This window comes from Crocuta crocuta, unplaced genomic scaffold, assembly GCF_008692635.1.
Source record: "Crocuta crocuta isolate KB4526 unplaced genomic scaffold, BGI_CrCroc_1.0 scaffold675, whole genome shotgun sequence".
NCBI classification, from domain to species: Eukaryota; Metazoa; Chordata; class Mammalia; order Carnivora; family Hyaenidae; genus Crocuta; species Crocuta crocuta.
Window position 1 is genome coordinate 1,701,475 of NW_027528796.1, and position 11,184 is coordinate 1,712,658.

At 56.4% G+C, this 11,184-nt stretch overlaps 1 protein-coding gene across 4 annotated transcripts in view; it reads left to right on the top strand.

The window, feature by feature from the left end:
* Positions 1-11,184, top strand: part of UBE2G2 (ubiquitin conjugating enzyme E2 G2) — a 38,837-nt gene that overhangs the window by 20,462 nt on the left and 7,191 nt on the right. For 3 of the 4 annotated variants that reach the window (XM_077755415.1, XM_077755413.1, XM_077755412.1), the window contains exons 2-3: positions 4,563-4,598; positions 4,695-4,740. The exons of the other annotated variant lie outside the window; for it this stretch is intronic. In XM_077755415.1, coding sequence (XP_077611541.1) covers positions 4,700-4,740 — 41 coding nt within the window. In that variant the 5' untranslated portion in view covers positions 4,563-4,598; positions 4,695-4,699. The remainder of the gene's footprint in view (positions 1-4,562; positions 4,599-4,694; positions 4,741-11,184) is intronic. 4 annotated transcript variants of the gene reach the window in all.

The following is an 11,184-nucleotide window of genomic DNA, read 5'->3' on the forward strand; positions in this document are numbered from 1 at the left end:
GCCCCGACTTCCCCCTGGGCCCCGGCCACCCGGTCCCGCCGCGCGTCTGCTCCCCCGAGCCCCACACCCCCCTGCGCCTTCCTTCTCTGCCCATCCGTTTCTGTGGCCACCGGGGTGTCCGTGCGAGTCCCTCCGTTCCCCTCAGGCCCGCTCGCGCCCTCCCGTCCCCACAGTCGTGCACGTGCACGCGGCGGTGTGGGCCGGAGACCGGTCACACCCGCTTCGTCCCCGCCCGGGGGCAGACCCGCCAGAGGGGCCGCTCTGGCTCAAGCCGTCACCTTCCCTGCCCGCACTGTCCCAGTAACGACCTGAAAACTGCTCATTAGCTTGAAATACAGACGGCACAGGGTTCAGGGAGAGCCCCGTGCAGCTCGGTGGGCCGGGGGAGAGCGTTGCCTTCCAGACGGGCAGGAGGGCTGCGAGCCGCCACACCACGCACCGCCGTCGTCGGCGGACGTCACCGCTTTGCTGTGCTTCCACCCAAGCAGGTGTTCTTAAACGTTGTGGTTTAGCGGCCTGCTTTTTAATGGACGGGATCCATCTATAGATGTAGTTACATGTTGTTTATTTTTTTTTCTTTTAAAAATTAACTTATAGTTTTTCGACAGTGTGAGAGTAGGGGAGGAGCAGAGAGAGAGGGGGAGAGAGAGAGAGAGAGAGAGAGAGAGAGAGAGAGGAGAGAGAATTCCAAGCAGGCTCTGCACTGTCAGTGCAGAGCCCCATGTGGGCCTGATCTCATGGCTCCTGGGATCATGACCTGAGCTGAAGCCAGCGGCTAGGCACATAAGCGAGTGAGCCGCCCAGGTGTCGCATGTTGTGTATTCGTGTTGTGTATACGTATCTGTGCGCGCGTGTGTATTTTGTTTGTGTGTGTGTTGTGTATATGTGCGTGTGTAGTGTATTATGTGTTGTGTGGAGTATAGGCCTGACTTGTTTTGCACATCTTTATGTTGCGTGTAGCTGTGCGTCACTTATCTTCATTTTTGTTCTGTTGTACGAATTCACCACAGTTTCTTGATCTCTTCTGTTGGTAGATATTTGGGTGTTTCGTTTTGGCTATTATGAATAATGCTGCCGTAAATATACAGCAGATATACAATGGGATGTTACTCAGCCCTAAAAAAGAATGAAATCTTGCCGTTTGTGACAACACGGAAGGCCCCTGGGAGCGTTACACTAAGTGGAATACGGCCGAGAAAGACCAGCACCAGATGGTCGTGCGTATACAGCGACAAGTCACAGAGGGGTCCAGGTTGGTGGTGGCCATGGGGGCTAGCGGGTGGACGGCACGGGTGAGGGGTCAGGCATAATACGTCCGGGGGATGCCCTGTACGGCTTGGCGACGATAGTCGGTAATGCTATGTTGTGTGTTTGGAAGTTGCTAAGGGAATAGATCTTAAAAGTTCTCATCGTAAGAAGAAAGTTTGTGATTGTGTGTTGGTGGGTGTCAGCCTGCTAGACTTCCTGGGCTCGTTTCAGAGTCTGTACAGGTAGCCACTCGCTGCGTGGCACGCCTGCAACTAACGTAACGTTATGAGCCCCTTCTGTCTCGGCTGAAAACAAAGGACCCTTCCAGTGTCTCCTTCACAGGGAGGCCTTTCCTGCGTGTCGTGGGCCCCGTCTTTCTGTCGCTTCATCACCTTCCTCCCTCCGTTCTTCAGTATCTTCTCAGGTATGTGTCCTCGTTTACTGTCTTCCTTCGCTGGCACGGAAGCCCGTGGAAGGCAGGGGCCTTGTCTCCCCTTCCCCGCCGCGTCTGCGCTGGCTGGGCGGGTGCCGGGCAGCCGACGGAGGGCTCGGGGTTCCCGGCTGGCCCCTCCGAGTGCAGCTGGCCAAGCGGGAGCGGAGGCCCCTGCCCCCTGGCTCCGTGGAGCCCCTTGTGTCTGCGCCAGAGGGCAGCTGGCAGTAAATCGCATCTGGGTGAGGGATTTCGTGATTAGAATTGTAACTATGCGCCTTTCAGTGCGTCAGATTGTGTAGCAGGACACACACGACCAGCTTTCCTACCAGTTAGAACAACATTTTCATGACAGCGCTGAAAACCTTAGAGTGTCCCGTGTCTCTAAGGTGTAGACTCACCGGGCCCTTCATCAGTGACCGGGGCCCGCTGTCAGTCTCTCCTGCTTAAGCTGTTTCCCACGGGAGTAAGTGCGTCCTGTCTCCCCAGGGAGGGAGGGAGCGGTCAGTGTCAGCCCCCTTTCTTCCATCCGGTGACGTTTCGTCCCCGTCTCCCGCCGGGGACTGACTCAGAGGCCGCTGGCTGCTCCCTGGGATCTGAGGCACTTCTGATCAGGTCGGAGGCCTCTTCCCGGTGCGTGTTCTGTGTGCTCCTGTCCCCCCAGAGGGGCCGCGGCTCCGGCGGCTCACACAGCCTCCTCTCCCCCTGGCGCTCCCAGGTCACACTCCTGCCCCAGGGCGTGTCTGCGGCTCCTTGGCTGGGGGGAAGCCGCCTTCTGGCCCATCTGGACACTTGGGCTTCTGGGCTGTTCCGCTGGGGGCACTACCATCTCATTGTGGCCTTGGTTTCCCTACAATTAAAGAGGTGAGCACGGTGTCGTATGTTTGATGGCCACTTAGATATCTTGTTTTGTGATGTGCCTTCAAGTCTTGCGGCTGATTTCTTTTGGGTTGTTTATGTAGTGTTATTGATTTGTGAGGTGTTCCTGAGAAGTTCAGGTATTCGCTCTTGCTGGTTGTATCTGTCGCAAACATCGTCCTCTCTGGAGCCTCCCTGTTCATTCTCTTAAGAAGCTCTTCTGAGAGCAGAGGTTCTTAATTTTACCTGTCTTTTCCTTTTATGGTTAGTGCTCTTTGGCTTTTGACTTTATAGTTAGTCTAATTTGTTTATTGTTTTGTATTTCATAAAACGACTGAAATTAATTTTGGAGGAGTCACCTTTATTGAGATAAAATTTGCACACAATAAAATGTGCTACTTAACATTTTTTTTTATATTTGTTTATTTTTAAGGGGGGGGACAGAGCACAAGCAGGGGAGGGGCAGAGAGAGGGGGAGACACAGAATCTGAAGCAGGCTCCAGGCTCTGAGCTGTCAGTTCAGAGCCTGATGAACGGACGAAGCCCCCCAGGCACCCCTCAACTTAACTCCTTTTGAAGAAGTCTTGGCTATGGGGTGCCTGGGCGGCTCAGTCGGTTAAGTGTCCGACTTTGGCTAGGTCATGATCTCACAGTTCATGGGTTCGAGCCCCGCGTCNTCTTGGCTATCCTCAGTAGTTTGCATTTTCGTGTATCTTTCAGAATTATCTAGTTGCACTCAGGCGCGAAGCCCCGCTGGGGTGCTGGCTGAGGCAGCACGGGGTCTGTAGGTGCACTTTGAGGAGGTTGAGGCGGGCAGAGTTGAAGGTCCCTCCGTGAACTTGCTTGGGTCTCTGCTCCTGAAGGCCCTCAGCGCCGTGGCGGCTCAGGCGTGCTACAGGTCTGCACAGCATTCAAAACCCACTTGTACGTGTGTCCTTCCATAGTCGATGCCTTTGGAAGGGTGTTCTAGCTTTTGCTCGTCCACAGAAGCACATTCAGTTATATGTCCAGCCCCCGGAGTGAGCAGCGCGGGCAAACTCCCTTCTTCCGGCGGGTCTTCTCATGTTTTCGGACTTCGTGCGTCCCTGCCGGGGCGTCTGTGAGTAATGACGGCTTTGCTTCCTCTTTTCGGAACTGACGGCTTATAGTTTTGGGCAAGGGTTTGTCAATTTTATGTCCCTTCAAAGAACCAGGTTTTGGTTTTATCTCCTGTTCGAATGCTTCTAACTAGATCAGTGATGTCTTCAGCACCTGGGCCCAACAGGAAGTGCGTCCCTGCCCGATCCCTACTCTCCGTGGCCCCTCCTTCACCTTGACCGTTCTCAGCCTCTGCTCTTCACACGTCCACATTTGTGTGCGGGTTTGGGTTCTTGGAACCTTCCATGCAGAAGACGAGGAGGCCAGGACTTGGAAGGGCTTTTCTTAGCTGCGGGCGGGGCCTCGGTCTCTCGGGGGCGGGGCGGCCTCGGACTTTCTGGGCTGCCCGCTCCTTTCTTACCGTTTCTTACGGTTTTTCTTACCTTTGTCCTCGTGCTCGGGCCGACACCTGAGCGCCACGTCGGGGGCTCCCAGATCAGTGGAGGGACCCTGGGGACCGACGGCCATCCTGCGCGCGCTCCAGGCCCTGGTTCACGAGCGCCGCTTCAGGGTCTGTTTCTCACGTTCCGAACGGCCTTGCGCTGCTTCTCGGGGCGCCACGAAGTACCGTTCGGTCCCAGAACCGCTACCTGTGCTCGATGTATGAACTTGAATCATACATCAAACATAGTGGGAGTGTTTTTGAAAGATAATTAACCCCTTTAGTTTCTTCATGTGTAAAATGAAAAGGTTTATAGCTCTGAAATTCTACTTTTTGCGCCTATGAAGAGCTGTTTACATGGTCTTTGTCGGAAATGTAACTGCAGTGGGCGTTCACTTTGGGCAGCCAGACTTTCATCTCTTCGTGCATATACTCTACCGTGGCTGTCGTGTTGAAATGCCAGCCTGATACTCTACTTCATGATGCTTTTGCTTTTTCATTTTATAGAACTAACGCTGAATCCTCCGGAAGGAATTGTGGCAGGTAAGGCACTAAAGTTAACCTCTTTATAAGTTACTTCTAATGGTCAAAGTTGCCTTCAGAGTTAATTGTGGAAAAAAAATTTTTTTTTTTTTGCAGGTCCTATGAATGAAGAGAATTTTTTTGAGTGGGAGGCGCTGATCATGTAAGTTATTTATATGTGTTACTAGTTTTCGAGACTTTACTGGACATTCAACCCCGGAATCCATTTAGCAGTGGGGCTGTGCTCAGAAGTGTTCCTTCGGAGAAAAGGCTTCATGCGGCTCTTAAGTTGAGCTCTTTTTTAGTCTGCTAGTCTGAGTAGAAAACAGCATAGATGTGTTTCCCGAGAAATGAAGATATTTCCTTAGAGCCAAAGAAAAGTTTTGTCATACTTTATATTTGTAGAGTTTTAAAACAGTAAGTTCTGAATGGTGTGTGGTGGTGCTGGGTTAGCCCCAAACAGTATTGGTTGCTCTGACTTCAGGAAGTCCCTAAAAACCCGCAGCNCGTGAGATCATGATCTGAGCCAAAGTCGGACGCTTAATTGACTGAGCCACCCTGGCACCCCAAAGCCTGCAGCTTTGAAGGGGTAAAGGCCCCTTGGGTGTAGGTGAGCCTCTGGCCCTGCCCCCCTGTGCACCCACACTTCCCTCTCCCTCCCGCTCTCCTCTGCATTCAGCCGCTCCTCTGCTGCTTTCTTCCTGTGCCTTGCCGGCCTTCCATTGTCCCTGACCCCGGCACGTGGCTTTGTTCTAAGGTGAGCGGTGTGCCTCCTGAGCCTGTTGTAGAAAAATCCTGACTGGATTTCCTGATATTCACCTAGTGATGTTGCTTAGAAAGCACCACAAATGGACCCCTGATTCTGGAGTGTTCTAGGGCCTATGACCCAGACCTTTGGTTTGCCTTCTGTATACTTTAGATGCACAGTTTTTGACCATTCTTAGATTACCTGTATTTTCAGATAAATGTGGTTAAGTAAAATTTAGGAAGTTGGGATTTCTACTCAGTCTCTCAGTTTTCCGTTCCATACGATGAGAGCTTTCAGTTAGCCAGTCGGCACATGCGGAGACTGCGCTCTGCGGGGCCCTCGGCGCAGGGATGGGGGCAGGTGCGCTCGTCACGCCGTCTGTGCGCGCCCGGTGCTTTTGCTTCCTGGCTTGAGAGACACGTTGCTGGTAAATGTGTGTGGGGGTTAGAACATGAGGATTTTCTGATAAGCAGGATATTTGAAAAATCCTCAGTAAACATCGTCCAGAGAAAACACAGCCTTAGCAATACCCTGCTTGCTTGGGCCTGTGGGACCCGTTGTTTTCTTTGTTTAAATGTCTCTGGCGTGAGGACATCTTTAGAGTGTGTGTGTGTGTGTGTGTGTGTGTGTGTAAAAGGGTGTCGTGCCTTTTGTCCCCCGAAGCGATTATGAACGGGACTGGGAGTCCCCTGGCCGGCGGTGTCCTGCGTCTAGTGGGACATGGCGTTATCTGCTGTGTCGGCTGTAGGTCCTTGTGTTTCTAAGGAGATGGGGGATGATACCATGTGAAGGTGATTTGTAACCCCCTTTCCCACGTCCTGTGTCGCATGCGCGGTCTCTGTGCTAAGGCGGAGAGACGCGGTGCCAGGGCATCAGGCCCCATTGCAGGGCGCACGGTTCCCGTCTCCGGGCCCCCGACAGGCCCTCCGCCTTACGAGACACCGGCCTCTGCGCACTAGCAGAGAAGCCCTTTCAGGGACGTGTGAAGCCCTCCGTACGGTTCCTAAAAAGGTGTTCGTTAAAAGCTGTTAGGAAAACTGTTACCAATTTTATATCCACGCTGTAAAATTAAACCAGTATTTTGAAAACCCACGTTAGCAATTGGATGTAAAGGTGGCAAAAGCAGAAATAAGCAAGAGGGACTGTGTGAAACCAGAGCCTCCGGCCGGCAGGGGAGGTCCCGGAAGGAGGAGGCAGCCCCCCGGGGGAGAAGAGAGCTGCATGCACCTATCTGATTAGGGGCTGACCTGCAAAATGTAGAAAGACCTGGTACAACTCAAAAGCAAAAAGAGAAACAATCTGATTAAAATGTGGGCAGAGGATCTGGACAGACATTTTTCCGAAGAAGACGTCATGTCCAGGTGGCCAGTGGGTCCGTGGAGAGATGCTCCGCGTCACTCGTCACCGGGGAGATGCACATTGAAGCCGCACGAGAGAGACCGCCTCACGCCTGTCAGTGGCTGTTACCAAAAAGACAAGAAGCCAGAAGCGTCAGTGGGCACGTGGAGGCGGGAGCCCTTGGGCGCTGCTGATGGGAACGCAGACTGCTGCGGCCGCTCGGGAGGGCCGCATGGAAGTTTCTCACGAGGTTACAGATGGAGCCATTCTGCTTGGGGGATAGATCCGAAGGGAAGGGAAGCAGCAGCTCAGGAAGGTATCTGCAGCCCACGTTTTCCGCGGTGGTATCTGCACCGCCCAGGCAGGGCCGCAGCCTGGGGTGCTGTCCGGCGGTGGACAGATGGGTGACAGAGATGGGGTGGCTGGGATGGGCAGAGGATGACGAGAGGGACAGAGTTCCAGTTACAGAGACGTCCTGGGAGCGCAGGGCACGGTGGCTGCCGTTGCCCACGTTGCAGCAGGCATTTGAGGGCCTTCGAGACAGTAACTGTCACCTGCCGTCCTCACAAGAAGAACCCCTGTGGCTGTGGGCAGGGACGCACAGTCCCCGGGCTCACTGGGGTGGCCGTGGTGCCGCGCTGCCCGCACCGAATCCGTGCGCCGCGTTCCGAACCCCGTCTCGTGTGCCTCGGTGTAAAAGGAGGGACGGAGGCTTTTCAGCCGGGGCGCTTCTCGGTTTGAGTCAGGCTTTCGCATCAGTGCGGAATTCCCCTGCTGCAGGATCCGCTGAGCCCCTGGGTCTTGGCCCTGTTCCAGACCCTTTTACAAACAAGAGGCCGTTTACAAATGTTCTTAAAACGTCTGTTAGGGAATTAACTGTCCTCCCGCTGATGGGTCCCCCTGCGGTTTTGGCAGACAGCGGGCCGGCGCTCGCTCCCTGCTGATAGCTTTTCCTCTCTTTCTTCTTATTCTTTGATTGTCTCCAGAGTTTCTTTGTGCCCGGTGCTGCCAAACCCGTACTTCCCCCGTTTTCTGGGGGGCAGAGCGCCGCCAGGTTTGCTGCTCTGCCCCCTGCCGGGCCTCCGTCCCTTCTCGGCTGCGCAGTGAGGAAAAGTGCTTTTCAGGGGCTCGGGCCACAGGCGTGGGGTGCCTGTTCTGTCGGGGTTCTTGTCTGAGGACACGGGTGCATCGGAGGGGGCCCCGGATCTCCCCGCTGAGAGGACGAGAGCGGGGGCGCAGGATGGGAGCGCAGCAGACCCGTGAGCAGGAGAGCTGAACAGGACTGTCGGCCCAGCCCCGTCTCTGATTGAAAGTCGAAGGTAGCTGCCGGCCGAGCCTGTGGTGCAGTTTGAGCCAACAGCCAAGAAGGGGGCTGGGGCCGCCATCAGACCGAGAGACGTGGGGCACTGGCGCTGTGTGGCCGTCCTGGCTCCGTGGCCCTGGGCCAGCCACTCTACACGTGTCTGGATCCACACGAGAAGCTCCGGTGCCTTTCAGGCGAGTGAGGCACGCTGTGCCTCTGCCGCCCGGAGTCTCTGGCCTGTGCGGCCTGTCGCTTGGGCTGTGCGCGGGGGGCGCGCGTGAGGTCTGTCCCGCGGTGGGGCCTACGGTAAGGACAGGAAGAGCCCCGGGCTGCAGGCCGCCCCGGGGTCCCCAGCGGCTAGAAGAGGTGTGAAGCCCTTGAATCTGCCCCGGTTCTTGAAGCAGCTGCCGTTAATCGGCGGTCGCCCTGCCCTGACCACGGCCTCGCTGCCGCCCCCCCTGCCAGGCCGAGGCCCTGGTGAAATGACAGTGACTGTCCCTTCCTAAGTGGTTGGGGGCCCTCTGCTGGCTCTCCCCACATGTCACCTCTGAGGGTGTCAGGAGGCCCGGGGTGTGCTCCTCTCGTGTCTGTGATTCCCTGGGCTGGGTGCAGACACCATGGTCACGGCCGCCCTTTATACCAGGCTTGCTCGTTTGTGGGAGGCCACGCTAGACTGTCTGTCGGTGTCGGGCCTGCAGAAGACGCACTGAAACAGCTGCTTGTGGTTCGTGTTGTGAGCGGCGTCACCTGGCAGCCCAGCCCCAGGGTCTCTTCCGCAGCCGGTGCTCTAAAGATCAGTGCGTGAGGTGCATTTCAGCCTTCAGTGCTGTCGTTAGGAAACGGAAACCGCGTCGTCCGGCATAACGTGTGAAACATCCGTACCGCCTACATCGGGGTGCGCGTGACGCCAGGAGCGTTCTGGCAGAGTCCACGTGCCGGCCTAGAAAGGCCCCGTAGTGTGTCTTGGGCGGGAAGAGCGAGGGGGGAGCAGTGGGCCTGGACCAGTGCTGTCTGCGGGGATGGTTTTGTCCCCTCCCTCCCCCCACCGGACATTGGTGGCGTGCAGAGACAGTGGCGTTGGCACAGCTGGGGGAGCAGGGGCCTCACCGCCGGCATCTGGTGGGAGCTGCACCTCGCTGCGCGGCCAGTGCTGGGGCTGAGAAGCCGGGTTCACCTGTGTTAGGTGTAAAAGTCCAAGATTTTAGTAATTTTACGGTGAGGAGATCATCCCCACAGCAGTGTGACAACATATCCAAAAGGGTCTTCATGCCCCCGGCCAGTCCCACTTCCCACCCGCAGCCTCTCTTCTTAGCCCAGAGAGTGGCTGTCCCTGGGCCATTCCTGCAGGTGGAATCCTAGAGGAGCCCATCTCGGCTGTCCACGTCCTCACACCCCCCTGCGCCTTCGCCACCCCATCCCCTTCTGTGGGCGTCCCTCCTTCGTCTTTGCCGCTGACCTGAGCCCCTGGGGGGATGGGCTGGGCCGCACCTGCTTCCCCGCCCACCAGGCGAGGGCGGCCTGTGACCCGTGCTCCTGGGTCCCTCGAGGTCCCTGCGTGGACCCTGTTGCTGCACGTGTGCGCTCGCTGAGTCCATGGCAGTGGAGCTGCTCTAACTCAGAGGAGGCTCATGTTTAATGGCTTAGGAAACGGCCAGACGGCCCTCCAGAGCAGGTCAGTGTCTTACATTCCCACCAGCACGGATGGGGGCTCCCTCCCCACGCCTGCCCTGTGGCCGCATCTGCCCTGTGGGTGTGAGGCCGCATCTCACCCTGACCCTGGACTTGATTCGCATTTTTAAGAACTGACCGTGTTGAGGATCTCTTCACAGGCTTATTAGCCATTCATGTATCTTTGGTGAACTTTAGAACTTTTGCCCGTTTTTAATTGGATTGTCTTCTTATTCTTAATCATTTAAGAGTATTTATTTTTGAGAGAGAGAGAACGAACAGGGGCAGAGAGAGGGAGACCGAGAATCTGAAGTGGGCTCTGAGCTGTCAGTGCAGAGCCCAATGTGGGGCTTGAACCCACAAACCAGGAGATCACATGGACTGTTGTCTTTGTGAGTCCTAGGAGTTCGTGATATATTTTGGTTGATAGTCGTTCATCAGACTCGTGATTTTCAGGTGTTTTCTTCCAGTCTGCAGCTTTCCTGTTCGTCATCTTAATGGAGTCTCAAGAGACTCCAAGGTCTGATTTTGATGCACCTTTAGCTTTTTCTCTTTTGGATCATGGTCCTGTCGGGTGTGAAGATCCGCGTTGGGGAAGCCAGCTGCAGGTTTGACGGGGGTCGTGTGCGCGAGGGCGGCTGGTCGCCGTCCCAGCGCTCCTGGCGCTCTGACCCGGGCACGTGGCGGGGCTCTCCGCCTAGTGAGGCCTCTCAGAGCCCCATCCGCGGTGCCGGTGCATTTCTAGTTAGGAAAATGCAGGCTTGTGGATGAACGTGTGTGGGTGTGTGACACGGACACGGGCCTGGGGAACCCGCCTCCCTGCGTCTGCCTTGGGGAGGCCGTTCTGGGCCGGTGCCGTTTTGTACGCCTCGTGGAGCCGACTGTTCCCAAATGGCTTTCTCTAGTCAGAGTCCGTTTGTGTCGTAGCAGTTGTGTGTCAGAATTCCTGTAACAACGACTGACTTAGTGCACTTTCGATATAGTTCAAATATATTTGAAGTTTCCAGAGATGTCTGTGCGGCAGAACACAGCAAACCCAGGGGTGTGACTGCAGCTCCTCCTGGGCAGATGGAACCCGAGGAGACTCCCCGGGGGAAACCGAGTCTGCTCCCGCCACAGTTTCCCGAGGCCGCGGCCGCCTGTCCCGTGCCGTCCTTCCCGCACTTCGCGTCGTCGGTTTTGTACGTGGGGATTAGCGGGGTGCACGGAGCACAGGAGAGGGAAGCACAGCAAAAGCAGCGTCTGGGTCGCCCCCAGAGACCCCGCACTCACCCGCTCCTTTCCCCGGGGGTCCCGCGGCCCGTGCTTCCCGGGCACCTGCGTCTGTCCTGCCCAGCCTGCTGTCCTGCCAGGCGTCCTGTGGCCGGGGCCCTCCCTGCCCACTCCCTGCAGCCCACGCCCCTCCTGCACTCGCCTGGCTCGAAGCCCAGTGGCCGCAAGTGCAGGCCGGGAGCTTGGCCTTCAGGAGCGCCCCGCACGGGTGTGCGGCTGACCTCCTGCACGAGTGAGCCGGAGGGCTGGGGAGGGGGGTGGCGGTGGCGGGGAGAGGC